The sequence below is a fragment of the Zootoca vivipara genome, chromosome 1 (assembly GCF_965207765.1).
Source record: "Zootoca vivipara chromosome 1, rZooViv2.hap1.1, whole genome shotgun sequence".
Classification (NCBI taxonomy): Eukaryota; Metazoa; Chordata; class Lepidosauria; order Squamata; family Lacertidae; genus Zootoca; species Zootoca vivipara.
In genome coordinates, this window is record NC_142582.1 from 85691163 (window position 1) to 85707961 (window position 16799).

General features: G+C 43.6%; 1 protein-coding gene across 3 annotated transcripts in view; it reads right to left on the bottom strand.

Annotated features, from left to right (window-relative positions):
• Positions 1–4132: 4132 nt before the first annotated feature.
• Positions 4133–16799, bottom strand: part of ARHGAP1 (Rho GTPase activating protein 1) — a 28106-nt gene continuing 15439 nt past the window's right edge. For all 3 annotated transcript variants that reach the window (XM_035115193.3, XM_035115201.3, XM_060274492.2), the window contains exons 4-13: positions 13608–13695; positions 13155–13286; positions 12918–13004; positions 11585–11683; positions 10881–10988; positions 10566–10642; positions 10120–10197; positions 9433–9561; positions 8888–8991; positions 4133–8038 (exon numbers count right to left, since the gene is read on the bottom strand). In XM_035115193.3, coding sequence (XP_034971084.1) covers positions 7859–8038; positions 8888–8991; positions 9433–9561; positions 10120–10197; positions 10566–10642; positions 10881–10988; positions 11585–11683; positions 12918–13004; positions 13155–13286; positions 13608–13695 — 1082 coding nt within the window. In that variant the 3' untranslated portion in view covers positions 4133–7858. The remainder of the gene's footprint in view (positions 8039–8887; positions 8992–9432; positions 9562–10119; positions 10198–10565; positions 10643–10880; positions 10989–11584; positions 11684–12917; positions 13005–13154; positions 13287–13607; positions 13696–16799) is intronic.

Consider the following 16799-nt stretch of genomic DNA (forward strand, 5'->3'; position numbering starts at 1 on the left):
TAACTCTCAAAATTGTGAGAAAATTTACGTACTGAAATATGGCATTTCAATTTGTATTCAAAGTAGCTACTGGCAATACCTTTGCACGACACTGGTCCATGGAAAAAACATGATCTAACCCCAGTCTCTGGACTAAAGTGCTCCTGGGTAGTTGTCTTTGGCAGAAGTAATATCAGTATCAAAACTACCCCTAAAAGTCTCTTGCAAAATGCCACAAACTGTATAATGTCTGATCCAGGGCCTTCTGGGGTTTGTTAGGTGCTTTGGGAATTCTTTATCCTTCTAGCCAAACTGGAATATAGCACAACGAAATTATATTCCTATAATGACCTGTGAGGTGTCCAATGGTTTGCCCAAGACCAGCTGATGATGATAGTACAGTGGTACCTCTAGTTATGAACTTAATTCATTCCAGAGGTCCATTCTTAACCTGAAACTGTTCTTAACTAGAGGCGCGCTTTCGCTAATAGGGCCTCTTGCTGCCACTGCGTCACCGGCACACGATTTCCGTTCTCATCCTGGGGCAACGTTCTCAACTCAAGGTAACTCTTCCAGGTTAGCGGAGTTTGTAACCTGAGGTGTTTGTAACTCAAGGTATGGTACCACTGTACTGCTATGGAGATAATCTTGTCTACATAAGTTGGCTTTAGTGCACTGACAAGAGAATCTAGTTACAGGTTGGTAGCTGTGTTGGTCTGACGTAGTCAAAACAAACAAAAAATCCTTCCAGTAGCACCTTAGAGACCAACTAAGTTTGTCATTGGTATGAGCTTTCGTGTGCATGCACACTTCTTCAGATTCACAGAAGTAGTATCTGAAGAAGTGTGCATGCACACGAAAGCTCATACCAATGACAAATTTAGTTGGTCTCTAAGGTGCTACTGGAAGGAATTTTTTATTATTTTGTTTCAACAAGAGAATCTGTTAAGGGAACATCTGCCTGCTCTCTGGTTGCTTGCAGTGGCTGATCCTGCTGCAATGATCAAGTGACATTTGCCTCCCTACCAGCCAAATAGTAGTTACTAGATCACTCGTAACTATTTTTTGCAGCTTCCCCCTGAAGTTTCTCCGTATGACGGCAATGCCTGTATAGTTTCTCCTCTTCACACCGAGATGCTGCAATAGTTAAAGGAAGTTGGCCGGTTTCTGCTTGTCCTGTTTACTTCAGACCAATATCTCTGCACGGAACTGCCGTGGAAGAGCCCAATAAATACAGGTGTGCCTCTATGCACAGAATATGCAGCACTGCTGGGGTTTTTATACTGCTTTCTTTGTGGTTTTCCAAGTCTTGCTACTTCAACATGTATTCATATACTTTGCAATAAAAATGCTATGTCACTTACTTCAGCTGTCAGCCAGAGGCCTAGTGAAAAGTCTGATTTCAAAGAGATAAGTGGTGGAGCTGCTGGGAAATGCTAACTCTTCAACTACTTTAGTTACTGAAATACTTGTATACTGCAATTTCATTTTTTTAAAAATCAACATCGTTTACAGCAATTATATATACACACTAAAAACATTTAAAATCACAGGTCATCAACTAGCTATATTCCAGCCAATGTTTTTCTTATTATGCATATGTCTGATGTCATCAAAAGGTTTTGAAGGTGAATATTGAATATACCTACCGTATATTCTGGCGTATAAGATGACCCCCAACCTTTCCAGTTTAGAGTTTGGGATATACTTGCCATATAAGAAATACGACCCGGTGTATAAGATGACCCCCAACTATTGAGAAGATTTTCCTGGGTTAAAAAGTCTTATATGCAGGAATACTTGACAAACCTTTAGCTCTGTGTTATTGCTGTTTAGTCCAGGTTCCACAATCAGCTCATGTATAATATGGAATAATAATACAATATACCATACAGAAAAAACATACCTCATTGTGAACCCCCACCTTACATTAATTATATATATGTGGCAGAAGAAACACTGCCATATACCTTCACGGTTTGGAAGAGTTTCTATGCAAATTAGGATTGCAGCCATTAACTGCTAACTCAAACAACTTGAGTGAGGCAATCTGTACAAAATCTATAAGAAATACGACCCGGCGTATAAGACGACCCCAACTTTTGAGAAGATTTTCCTGGGTTGAAAAGTAGTCTTATACGCAGGAATATACAGTATTCAGTCTCCAGTGGAAGAGTATTCCACAGGATTGGGCCAATGGCATGAAAGACTTGGTTTCTTGTTGGTGTCAAGTAAGCCATACCAGGGGATGACCAGCAATGTGCCTACAGAGGCACTCTAATTGAGCTGGTTCAGATGGTCCCAAAGGTAACTCAGCCCCAAGTTGTTTAGTGTTTGTAAATTAATACAAGGACATTGAACTTGACTTGGTAGTTAACAGGCAACCAGTGCAGATGTTTTAATTAGTGTTGTCAGCCATTAGCTACCACATTCTGCACCACCTGGAGGTTCTGCATCAGGCCCAAGGGCAAGCCACAGAAAGTTCATTGGAATAATCCAGCCTTGAGGTTACCAACAGAGAAGTTGGTGGTAGTGACATTCTTAAACCAAAAGCCAGTAAAAAAACATTCAAAGGCAGGGGCACCTCTTCCCTTCACATAGGGGAAAACATTTGTCACACCCATTATCTAGCAAAAATTGATTTTCACCAGCTTTCATTTGGGGGAACATAATTGCCTAGGAAATGATCAGCTAGGAGTTCAGGTTGGTGAACTTAACTACCACCAAGTTACTAGTTTTAAGGTTTATTCATCTTTAGTTATGTTTAAGATAATATATGTACTATATTAGTATATAGTATAAAGAGGAGAGCGCAAAATATGGTCTGAAGCTCAACATCAAAAAACCCCAAATCATGGCCACTGGTCCCATCACCTCCTGGCAAATAGAAGGGGAAGAAATTGAAGCAGTGAGAGATTTTATTTTCTTGGGCTCCTTGATCACTGCAGATGGTGACAACAGTCATGAAATTAAAAGATGCCTGCTTCTTGGGAGAAGAGCAATGACAAACCTAGACAGCATCTTAAAAAGGAGAGACATCACCTTGCCAACAAAGGTCCGTATAGTTAAAGCTATGGTTTTCCCAGTAGTGATGTATGGAAGTGAGAGCCGGACCATAAAGAAGGCTGATCGCCGAAGAATTGATGCTTTTGAATTATGGTGCTGGAGGAGACTCTTGAGAGTCAGATGGTCTGCAAAAAGATCAAACCTATCCATTCTGAAGGAAATCAGCCCCGAGTGCTCACTGGAACGACAGATCCTGAAGCTGAGGCTCCAATACTTTGGCCACCTCATGAGAAGAGAAGACTCCCTGGAAAAGACCCTGATGTTGGGAAAGATGGAGGGCACTAGGAGAAGGGAACAACAGAGGATGAGATGGTTGGACAGTGTTCTCGAAGCTACGAAAATGAGTTTGACCAAACTGCCGGAGGCAGTGGAAGACAGGAGTGCCTGGCGAGCTATCGTCCATGGCAGGCATCCCCAGACTTCGGCCCTCCAGATGTTTTGGTCTACAATTCCCACCATCCCTGACCACTGGTCCTGTTAGCTAGGGATCATGGGAGTTGTAGGCCAAAACATCTGGAGGGCCGCAGTTTGGGGATGCCTCGTCCATGGGGTCACGAAGAGTCGTACAAAACTAAACAACAACATACTGTATTAAATACAGTGGGCCCACCACTTACATGAGGGTTCAGTTCCAGGGGTCTACACTCAAAGGCATGATTATGTACTCCCTTCCCCAAGCCCAGTAAACAAGGAATCCCCTGCTGGGTGCGGGATAAATATGCAGAGTGGAGGGTTTCCCAAGCTCTCTATTTATTCCTCGTCTGCATAAGGTGATCACACAAGTAAAACAAGCACAAGTTGCAGGTTTACTGTATATAACACAGACAGCTATGAACCAAATAATATAACAAAGTACAGCCTGAATAAAAGGTGGGGAAGTCCCATGATTGATTTACACCTACCAGACAATGCTACACTGGGCAAAGGATGAGCTCAAGGGTGAGCAAATAACGTTTTCCCTGAAGGGGATTAGATTTGCCTTTCACCACATACTGTATTGTATAGGCACCAGGTGGATGATACTAATCATTCTCTCTTGTTGACCGATTCCAGAACAACACATTGAAGAAAAACACCAAAACTGGTATTGGCTTTGGGTTTTTATTGAAGTACAAAAAGTGCAAACTGTGAAATACAAGATTGGTACCATTAGAAGGAAATAAACATGGGTGTGTAAATTAATGTCACAGTAAAAATAAAAATAAACCCAGCCCTGCTCCCAATAAACATCAATGAGAACAAAAATGCAAGATAACAGCAACAAAAAGCAAAGCTGTAAACTGCATACAGACCCCAGTGGAGAACACGCAACTAGGGGTCACTTGGCCATCAAAGACCTCTTCTGAGTCAGCAAAGAGACTTGCCATAAGGCAAAGGTGGAAAACCATTGGCCTTCCAGATGTTGCTGGATCACAATTCCCATCATCCCTGGAAACTGGCCAGGCTGGCTATGGCTAATGGGCACTGGAGTCCAACATCTGGAAGACCACAGGTTCCCCACTCCTACCATAAGGCATCCAATTAGCTTCAGCATAAGCAGCACCACCCATAAGCTGTTCTCAGTACAGATATATGACTGACTGCTAGAGGTGAGAGCACAGAGTGTATTCAGGGGGTACCAAGACACTGATGGGCTTTATTAGGCAAGCAAAGGATACAATAGAGATGGAGCGCTCCACCCACAGAAGCACTGTGGCCAATATCTAACATGGAAGCTACATGACAAGGGGGCAGCCAAGCAGGTGTAGCACTGGAAGTTTGCAGAAGGACAGAAAATGCAATATGCAGCCATGGCCATCTAACCAGCTCTTGGCCTCTATTACAAGAGGAGCATGGAATGACATAATTGGCCCCTTGAGATGCTGGTCTTCTAGTAATTCCAACCACTTGCTTGGATGCCTACCATCCTAATTCAGACAGCACACATGGCAGCAATCAACAAAAGGGAAGGGGAAGGAAGTTCAGAGTTAACTGGCCAAAGATGCAAACTTAATTCGTAGGGTGCAGTCAGGCCTAGCATGCAGCTCCACCAATCACCTACAATGGTAAGAGATTTGAAAATGGGGAAAAAATGGTGAGGGGCGAGGGCAATGAGGCAAAGCAGACATTGCTGCCATGTATGTACTCCAGGTGTCCTGGAAGCTCCCGCAAAGTAGGGAAAGCAACAGAGCTATTTTACACTGGCTTACTTGCAGGACTTTGGGAGTGCACTTTTAACTCTGTGCAGTAGCTAGTAATACAAAGATTTGCAATGTGTTTGGGGGGTGGGGGAAATCACACACGCACATAAGTTGGGAATCTGTGGACTTCATAAAAGTGTCACTGGGCAGCTATGACAGCACTTTCTCCCTCCGGCCTGATCTTGCTCCTAATCCTAAAAGAAGATGAGGAATTAATGTTACAGTGCAGTGGCTGAACCTGCAGCCTTGTGTCCTAAAGTGCCTGGGCCTTCCATTTCCGAGGCAATGATTTCCATGGAAACCAGCTGCTTCTCCTTCCAACCTGGGAACTTTGAACAGGAGCGAGCAAGTTAACCATGCTAAACTATTCTATACAAGAGACACTAGAAGGCAAGAGGATCTTGCTCCTCCCATAGCCGTTCACTTGTTAGTGTTCTTGGTGAAAGCCTCTCATGCCTCAGCTATACATAAAAATCAACGTTCCCAACTGCTGTGTTGTTCCAAAATTCTAACTAAGTTATCAGACTGAACACTTCCTATATGCTGACTGATACGATACCTTACACAGGATGATGAACTCTTACCAACACATTCATCAGCCCCTCATAATATAGTGTCAAGCACTTCGGTTCACCATTTCCAGCCATCTGTGACAGATGTGGAATCCAATTCACTCAATCTGCCTGGGCTACAGGCACTGATAATTCACATGCAGAGTTTAGTACTCACTGATCATTTGTCACTTTAAAACCATAGCACAGGCCTCCTTTTATTCAGTTTTAAATAGTAGCCTATTGTGCATTTACAAAACACACCTTGCCAGCTTCCCTCTAACTGTCTTGTGACAGGAAGCCACCAGATTCTGGGAAGGTGGAGAAAAGCACCTCCAACTTCTCTGTAATCCTGTGAACTCCAAGCTTGCTATTTTATAGGGCCAACTAATGGGTTGGGTGTGGACAAAATAGCCTTACGACAGTTGGCAGTAAGACATTGTGAAAATGCACTTTTACAATAGTATTAAAAAGCAAAAGCTTCTACAGGCCCAGCAGAAAACTGCTATTTTTGAGAGAACACATTTGGCTTAAAACTTATGTGCTTTGGCCAATAGCTGAGCCTAGTTTAGAGTTCAGAATAACTCAGCTTTCTGATCTGAAAGGGGGAACAACTCACATAGGCAAGAATCTATGGAATATCCATACTGCACGGCTGCATAACCTTTCTCAGGTCAGAGAAAAGAGCAGCAATGCTTCCTATCTCCATGTGCCTAGGAAACAAAGGGTCCATCAGAGCCATTCTGGCATTCTTAAAACAACTATATTTCAGCTCAACAAGGACACAAAGGCCTTCAATGAGAAAACTCACCTTCCCCTAATTTTGGCACAAGATTGCCCAGTAGATTGGGGCAAGGAGGTTTCTGCATAAGGTTCTTGAGTTTGGCCCCAGTGATCCGTCTTTTGCTTGAGTATGCTCTCATCACAATGGTAAGGCAGCAGCAACCAGAGGCACAGATGTCTGTGCTTCAGTTACAGGAATGGGCAGTGTTTTAATCTGGCCTTTGGCATTTTGGAGAGCTAATACCACCACAGCAGACACCCCCTGCAAGACTCCTACTGTCTGGCAGGGGGGAGAGCAAAACACACACAAAATCACTATCCCCGTCCCCGTCCCCCCAAAATGGAAAAGCTTAATGGCAAGGCCAGTTTCGCAGAGACACTCTTCAGAAGGGCATTACAAAAAGATAGAGTAGGCTCCACAATATCTGAGGGCACTAAACTTTAAATCATGGCAGGGAAATTGTAACAGCACCTACTGCAAGCGCTAAAGTTCCTTGAAATGTACAAATGAATAAATATCATTTGAAAAAAAGAAAGAAATGTACAAATAGCTCTCTATTCAGAAACATGGGCACTTCCAGGACAGAGCAATCTTCTTTTATACCCCATGTTTTCCATAGGGCTAAGGGTCAGCTTCTCCATCAAGGGTAGCAAGCTGGTTGTGCTCAGTAGTGGCCGCAGCCTTCCAAAATGGGAATGCTCAGAACTGACTTGGGTGCATGTGGAGAACCAATGTGAGCCAAAGAAGAGAAGTAGAAAGAGATTCCTCTCAGCCAAAGGGCCACTGCAGCAACACGTATTAGTCCAAATCACACAGGCACCAAGAGGTAGGGATTCTGCTGGGGTACAAGAAGAGCTACTTGATGGGAGCAATTTGGGAAAGGAAAGGAACTGAAGGAATTAAGAGGAATCTGGACACTCCACTTCTAGAGATGGGGAGGCCAGCTTCCCAGCTCACTTGAGCACCCCTTCTCTCTCTCTCTCTCTCTCTCTCTCTCTCTCTCTCTCTCTCTCTCTCTCTCTCTCTCTCTCTCCCTCTCCCTCTCCCTCTCTTTCACGCGCACGTGCACACACACACACTCAATACCATCTTCTCTTTCACTCCACTCATCACCTTAAGCTTTTCTAAGCTTGGCCACAGTTCCAAGATGAAGTAGAAAAGGAAGGAAGGAAGGAAGGAAGGAAGGAAGGAAGGAAGGAAGGAAGGAAGGAAGGAAGGAAGGAAGGAAGGAAGGAAGGAAGGAAGGAAGGAAGTGGTCACAGTGGACACATGGTGTGTCAGCACAAACAGGCTCTCAATCAAGCCTCCAGGCTCTGGAAAAGCTCCCTCTGGTTGTCCAGTAGGAATTTGCTGAACATATTGATAGGATTAATGGCTTTGAGGGTAATGGCTGCATCTTTGGCCCACAGCAGGTTTGGGCCAAAAACAACGGCCAGGTTAGTGTTGGTCATCTTGTTGATGTCGCTGTTAGCAGAGACCTACATAGGAGGGAGGAAGAAAATACTTCAATTTAGAGACAAATACATTTTGATTCTGTCTTCCCTAGTTCCTCACTATCTGCCTCTAGAGAACTCTAGGCTTATATCACAAAGGAACATCCCAAGGAAAGCATGCATGAAGAGATAACTTGCAGACAAGACACTAAAATGTGGCAGCAATAATTCTTGCTCCTTCACAGGCTGGAAATTTTAGCCTGAAACTCTTTTTCTTTTATTGCTTAATGGAAATAAAACCTACTTTTGCACCAACTACTTCTTTAATCATTTAGGCTTCAAGCTTTCAAAGAGAAGCATTAACAGATTACTTAAATGGCAAAACAGATGTTGTAAATCATAGCCTTTTGCGGGGCATAACAGCAACAACCCCACCCCATTGGCTGTCCCCAGCATCAAGTATCCAGATGTACTCTGCTTCTGAACACACAGGGGCCATTTAGTTACTATAGTTCGCAAATTCACAAGAGAGAAAAGCCTAATTGACCCTGAAAGCCATTTAAGCCCGTTCCTATCACCGTATAGTCATACCTCGGGTTACAGACGCTTCAGGTTGCGTCTTTTTGGGTTGCACACCACGCGAACCCGGAAGTACCCGAACGGGTTACTTCCAGGTTTCGGCACTCGCGCATGCGCAGAAGCACTAAATCGTGCTTTGCGCATGCACATAAGTGCCAAATTGTGGCCGCCGTGTGCGCAGACGTGGCGCTGTGGGTTGCGAACGTGCTTCCCACATGGATCACGTTCGCAACCCGAGTGTCCACTGTATCTTGTGGCAGCAAATTTCAGAAGTTGCATACATGCTGTGCAAAGAAATGCTTTGGGACAGCCCACCTGCACAAGGAAGGACATCAGTGAACACAGCACTTGGTAATTTTCTTCTGGGAGACTCTGGAGGGTTTTGCGAACAATATCCACACGCTTTTCTTCCTCTACACCTGGAAAGGAAAACAAGTGGGGCACTTATACCACCAAGCAAAGTCCTAGCTTGCATGTGAGGAGATGGATTGCAGAGAAAAAGCTCTCAAAAAGTTGTACCATGGATCCCAAATGTCTTGCAAGTCAAACGTTTTGGCTCCCGAATGCCGCAAACCTGGAAGTGAGTATTCCAGTTTGTGAACGTTCTTTGGAACCCGAATGTCCAGTGGGGCTTCTGGGGCTTCCAATTGGCTGCAGGAGCTTGGAAGTCAAACAGACTTTCGGAACAGATTCTGCTCAACTTCCAAGGTACGACTGTACTAGAATTAGGACTTCCACTATACTGCCGTGGGAAAGAGTAATGCAGCCAATCTACTGTGAGAGTACAGCACAACTCTGGGTAGAGCATATTTAGAGGAGCTTTCTGCTTTGGGATCAGGACACTCTTGGTAGCCACTCACTGTAGAAACTGACGACATCATTGTAGAGACCATAGGTGAGGAGAGGCTCCGGCAGCTCCCGTAAGAAGGTCTTGAGAATCACAGCTGGCAGGTGCACGTCCTCATATTGCACAAAGTCCACAGGGAACCCTGGTAAGAGAGTGGATAGGTTCAAAGTCACAACTACAACACCAGGGCTGAATCCCCTCCACCTGGCAGAATAAGGAATTTATCAAAAGACCAGGAACCGGAGGCAGAAGCATAGCAGGGGCAGGTAACACGCTGTCAGAAAAAAAAGGATCAGTGGTACTCAATCCTCCTCCAAAGCAGCAATCATTAGGAGCATTGGAATAATTGCTCCAAAAATACCAGCAACAGGATTCCAGCAAATGTTAGGGAAATGGAGAGACACACACCCCAGAGGATGAAACAGAGGAAGCACGTTATACATAATTGCTGTGGAAGGTTAAGCACCTACTTTATCCAGGGGGTGGAGATTTAGACTGGAGTAGGTTTATGTCAAAAGGAATAAACTCCTTGGATTCCAGCCAAGTTTCAAACAGAGATCTATCCAGAAGATAAAGCACGTTGTAGAAGGGCACAAGTCCAAAGTGCTAAGGGCAGATTTGGGGCCTAGACAAAAAGAATGGTAGAAAGGGGCAGTGGAGTAGCTTAAGCAGACTTCTGGAACCTAATGCAGGCTCTTACCCATATTATATTTCTGCTGAACTTCTCTCACCGTGTGGGTGTTTGCTGATCGTCGGAAAATCCCCTCTGTGTTAAGAGCTGGGGACAAAGAGAAACAGAAGAGCCCAGTCTCAGAAAAAAACCTACCACACATAACAGCAAGTCTTTCCAATAGCACAGGACAAGGACATCCTGAAAGCCACATGCACAGGGACACTTGCATGGGAACAGAAGGCACTTTGGGAATTAGGTTAGTAGAATCCCTCATCTCCCTAGTGTTCAATTTTGCTGTGTTTTTCTGAAGACCAGAATCAAATGCCAAGAAAAATAATAAGATGGACAGTGGAAAAAGAATGAGTCTGTGCTAAGGCATCTTAAAAAGGCTAAGCTGATGCAACAGAGGGGTGCTGTTGGGAGACAAAGGACAGTGGATGTAGCAACAAGAGGGTTCTTCCCAGCTCACTCACCATGCTGCTGCAGATAAGCAATGGTCTCCCTTACGACAAGTGGAATGGGATTCTGATCCAAGCTCTTCTCCCGTAAGCTGTTGAGAAAGGAGAAGCTTAGACTCTTTCTGTGACTTCCCCCAAAGAAACATCTTTGAATCAGACATAATATCCAGTGTATCACTGGCCCTGATCTGGAAAGCTCAAAGCTGGCAACAGTCAAGCTAACCACAGGTGCAGATTCAAGATGATTGGAAAGCATTTCCAGAACTACCCACAGATAGACTATAGGTACCACGGGTCCACCAACTAAAGAAAAAAGATGGAGATACTCACTGCTGGAGAGAAACTCCAAACTGTTGGTTTGGCAGAGGTGGGCGTGGTGGGGTTACTTTCTGAGGCACTTGGGAGGGCTTCTGCAGGGATCTCAGATATTCATCATACCTACAGTGGGAGACAGACACAAACATGTATGTATGGAATCATTCTAACCTACACTGAAAAGTGCTAAGCTGGTGTCCAGTGTCCCATTATCCTGTAAACACAAGCCCAGAGGCCCTGGCAGGTCACTACGCTAGTTACAAGCTACTTCTGCTACATCAGTAGCGAGGATCCTTTTTCAGCCCGAGGCCACATTCCCTTTGGGGAAACTTTCAGAGGGTCACATGACAAGAAAGAGCAAACCAGGCAGAGAGAGTCATCTCAGCAGCTCACAACATTATACTGTATATGCCGACAAGTCAGGCTCCCAGTGTCCCTTCGCCACCCCACTCCCTCTCTGCTCACCCTGTTCCCCTCCCTGTTACAGCCTCCTCCACAGAAACAAAATGTAAACTAGTAGGCAAAGTGTATGCTAACAACAACAACACATATAAAAACATAATGAAACATCAAACAATAACAATCTAATCCAATATAAAAAGTCACAATAACTTTAAAACAAATTGCTTATATCAAACAAAGCAACATTCAACAATCCATCAGAATCTAACAGTAAACAGTAAAATTAAACACCAGCAAATAATTAAACATGCTCTCACTTTAGCACCTGGCTTGGGATCCCCAGCTGCTCCAGTTTCACATGCTCCTCCAGGTCACTCAGGTAGTTTGCATAGAAAATCTTCCGTCCAAACTTAAAGCTGCAAGACAGGTGACAAACCAGTAAGAAAGAAATTAGGGTACAGAGTAGCAGCACTAGTACATCTATGGATGGCTTGTAGAGATGAGATGAATAAGTAAAAATGGTACCAAGAACTGTAAGGCAATGCTTGTGTACCAGTTGCACCACTCTGCAGTTCTCCCTGCACATAGGCAGGGATTTGTCCATTACTGGAATACCCCAACAAGGCTTGACAATGTGCTAAAAGGTACTTCTCTGGTGCCTCAACCTGGGGATTTTGCTGACAATACAAGTTATGTCCTTTGTTATTTCCTCCTCATTCTCTGGCAGAGGCCAGGAAATATCTGAAGCAAGTCTGGGCTATTAGCCAACTAAGGGACAACACTGCAAGCAGGGGCCTGCATGTCAGGGCCTGCATGTCAGGGGCAGTCATTCAGCATAAGTCAAAGACAACACAAAACCAACCTAATTCTTCAGTTAGACAGAATAGAGGAAGCAACAAGCTATGACTTTTATTCTTATAATCAGTGAAGTACTAATCAGTGAAGTATGCCCCACGGAGGACCTTAAGGTCCACAAATAACAACATTCTGGAGATTCCGAGCCATAAGGTGGTTAGATTGGTCTCGACTAGGGCCAGGGCCTTTTCAGTACTAGCCCCGACTTGGTGGAATGCTCTTTCACAGGAGACCAGGGCCCTGCGGGGTTTCTTTTTTCTTTTCTTTTATGTCTTATTGTAATTTTATTGGTGTTAGCCGCCCTGAGCCCGGTTTTGACTGGGGAGGGCGGGGTATAAATAAAAATTTATTATCATTATTATTTGCAATGAACAAACCCTCTAGAAGCCCACATTATAGAAAGTATAGCTTATAGAAATTAGAGCCAATAGTGTGTAGTGACAAGCCACAGAGATGCAAAGTGGGGATCTGAACCTGCAACTGTGGGTCACTTTCTCTATCCAATCTATCTCATGGAGTTGTTATGAGGATAAAACTGTGGGTAACAATGCATGCTGCCCTCAAGCTTCATGGAGGAAGGACATGGATAAAAATGTAAAATTAAATGAAAGGTGCCATCAGATGCTGTCATCACATTAAGTGTTTACAAATAAATACACAAATTACCAGCAACCTACTTAACACCACAGTCTCGGGATTCTGATGATAAAGCCCCACTTGGCTCCTAAGAAAGCCACTCCTCCTCACACCAAAGTGAGTTCCACCACAGAGCAAAGTACTTTTGCATTTTCCTACCTGATCAAGGGCTTGAAGAGAATCAGCAGTGTCTTGATGAACATCGTTGGGTGCACAATGTACAATGCTTTGATGTTCTTCTTGTATCTAATAATGAGAGAAAGATGAGAAGCCAAGCCAACCCTTTCACCCAAAAAAGTTCCCATGCTATGTTGCCCTTTGCACATCCTATGCTATATCTCTAGTTACCCACACAGCAATTTGACCCTTGCAAAATCCACAGCCACACACACTTACTTGCGGTCAAATTCCCGGTAGGCATCCCGCAGCCAGCTCAGGGATGGTTTGTTCTCACTGGTCAGGCCATGGTGCAGATAGACTAAGGTGTAATCACTCTCAACATACTGGTCCAATGTATACTTCAAATAGCTGAGGAGAGATGGACATACCTAAGCTCCAAAGTTTTTTTTTTTAAGATATTTGCTTCTTTGCCTCCTGCAGTCACAGCATAAGGAAAGTAATATAGGTAATACAGAGGTAGTGAATATACAGCCAGAGGGTGGGGTCAGATTGATGAAGGGCACTCCTAACCAAGTGCTTAAGGAATCTTGACTTATATCTTAGTTGGGGGTTAATTGGTACCCAAATTCATGTAGTCAAAATCATCACCATCCGTATATTTGAATGCTCAGGGGAAAGTCTCAGGTCTAATCTTCACCAAAGCTGGTAGTTCTATCCAGCAGCACTCACCTCAGCAGTTTCACATGATCAAGCTGATAGCTGGGAGGCATCCGGCAGGCACTGAACAGAATTACTTTCCGCCCATACTTGTCGTCACCTGAGGACAAAAAAATGCCACACATCACAGCAGGTTGAAAGACAAAGCATGAAGACACCACAATAGGCAAATAATGGAGCACTGTTTGTGGAGTAATCAACTATTCCAAGGTCATACTAGTGGAAAGTTCAAAGGCTCTGCTTTGTCATAAAAGTTAACAATGCAACATGTTCACCAGCCTTCACCAGTATGGGGAGAAGGCTGCATTTTGAGAGGACCCAAGGGTGAGAAGTGGAACAGAGCAAGGCATGATGAAAAGGAATTATGAGGGGCACGTACTCTTGGATCATGAGCAGACAATTTGAAATGGTTCTCAAGCAGGAAACAGCCTAAAATACCCACAGAGGAGCAGAGTATCCACAGGGTTATTCTAGTAAGCATTGCTGAGGTTTGTGGTTCCAAGGTGAAGAGGGAGGGAAAGGCAACACTTCCCCCACAAACATTCAGAGAAAAGGTCACTGATCCTTTACAAAGTATTGGCCTTGCCCATCATTTCCCCCCCAGTGTATCCACAGTTCCATACCACCTGCTGTCCCAGGAAAGAACTAGAGGAAAGAACTAGAACACAAACAAAATCAAGAACTGCACAATGATGCAGTGGCCTGAAACACTATGGATCAGAAAGCAAATCAGCTGTGAGAAGAAGCCACCAGCAAATTGCAGAAGCACAAGATTTTGTGCTATCAGCCGGGAACAAATACTCTGTAAAATAATCTTTAACTTCTTCCCCAGTCCAAAATGAGGCAGATGACCTAGTAAGTCTGCTTCAGCAGTGTTACAAACTAGGCCTGGGGGTGGTATAGAGTTCTTGTCACATGAAAGACCAATAAATGCCTTACCATGGTTTTTTTCTGGTTATTTCATGACAGTGAAATTACCACTAATGTGAAATTTATGGCATCAGTAAAAGTCTTTGCAATAATCTATGGCTAAGAGCAGTAATAATGACTTATCAGTAGAACAGCACATAATAAACACAGGTCTTGCCTCTCTGTCTACTTACAATGAGCTGAGCTAAAAGCATTTGAGAAGTAAAACAAAATTGTAGAAGGAAGTGGGTCATATTAATGAATGATCTCTGGTTGATCATGGACTTCTCATTAGAAGTTACTTCATCAGCAGCTGGTTGCATTTGACAATGTTAGCTCTATTCTATGAACATTCATGCCACAATAAATTTTGGTCTGAATCACCCTCTCTCAGGATCATTCTCTTCACGCACACAAACCTGTACCCATGAGGAAGAAATTGTGTACCAATGACCATCTCCTACATGTGCAAAGGTACACATTTCTGCATATGAGGAGAGATTAGATTGTGCCACAAAGCTCTTTGGGGCTTTCACTATCATAACAGTGAAGATGGTAAAAATATAAACCTTCCATGCTGCAAAGTTAGCCACCATCATTTATTACCTTTACCTCACATTTATTATTACCCACTTTACACTTAATCCAGGCTCAGAAGGGAATAGAGTTTTGTTTTTTAAAAAACTAAAATAAAATATGGAAGATTGCCTCAGGATTCTGTGAGTTCTACATACTCAAAAGAACAAAAAGCATGAAGTTTGTTCAGTACACATACTGGATGGCAAATGAAACTCATTCATGGGTGATCAAGATTTATCTAATTTAGAAGGCAACCCTTTGGGTCTTCCCACTACCCGCAACTGTCACTTAGCAGCAACCATTCCATTAAGTTACAAATGAGGGAGATGGAAAGCAGGACCATTCCGTAAACTCTAAGGAACTACCGTAGCTCCTTTTGACTCTTCTTCTCCCTGGACCCTTGCTATCCCAGTTAGTCTTCATAATAGCTTTGTAACTTTACAAACTGGTGCCAGACTTTACATGTTTTCCTCTTCCTTCCATATCCCTTTCTTTCTCTCTCTTTCTCTGTGTTTCTAAGATAGTAAGCAGGGACAGACTTGTTTTTATTGATCTCTAGGGTAAGCTGCTCTAGAAGCTTTTTTTGACTAAAAAGCAAGGTAGAAAAGCTTTAAATATACCAACTACAACCCAGCATCCTAACAACTCAAATGCCTTCATGAGAGGGAAGTAACTAAAAGTCATGGATACATCTTTCAGTGTTTTGCTTCACAGAGCAGAGAAAGTAGGAGTGGCCGTCTCTAGTATGTTGTATATACACAAAAAGAATGACAACCTGCACATCACAGGAACAGAAAGAGTCAATTAAGCTATGTATCTAGTATGCTACTCTACCCACCTAAAACCCTGACCGTAATAAGAGATTTCCCTTCATCCTGCCTATTTTCCTCTTCTCATTTGACTTCCTTCTACACATAAACAGAGATTATGTAGCTATAAAACTTACTCCACACCCCCCCCAAAAAAATATGCAAACAGCTGCAGCACGGGAAGTCAAGGACATGCTTCAGGTAGAGGGGGAGCACCAGGTAAATGCCATGGGGATGCAAGGATGATATACCATCACATGAACACATGTGAAGCATGCGAAGGTAGAAGACATTGCAGGACAGCATGGCACCCACCAGAGACAGAAAAAAAGAAGAGCAATGCAGAGGTCATCTGGAACAACCATACAAAAATGTCCAACAGCTTATCCCACGGTTGCCCAAAAATAGAGTATGTACCTAACCAAGGGACTTCCAAACAGCTTCCCATATATTCAATGGCCACAAACTGTGTGTACGCACATCCAGTGTATGCACTGGAGTAGATTGCAGATGCTCCTAGCAGTACATTGAATGGTGTCACAATCTTGTGACCAAAATGGTGCTCCTGTGAGATATTTTGCAGCCTTGCACCCCTTTTTGAGGAGAACAAAAATAATTCCTGGTACGCATGATACAGTATCGTGAAAAGAAACCCTATGGGGTTGGAAGAGGAAATGCTCCTGCCCAAAGAAGTCTGAGTGGCAAGACCTGAATGGTAGTATCTATCGACTCTGCAAAGCACGGGTGTTCTATTAAGAAATGGAGAATCTTCCTTGGGCAAAGAAAATTTCTGTGATGGAAAACGGGAACAGAACCTGAATTAATAGATTAATAACTCAGGTGTGGAATTATAGTAGTCACTCTCACCAATGCAACATTTTATGATAATTAGTCCTGTGCAGATGTT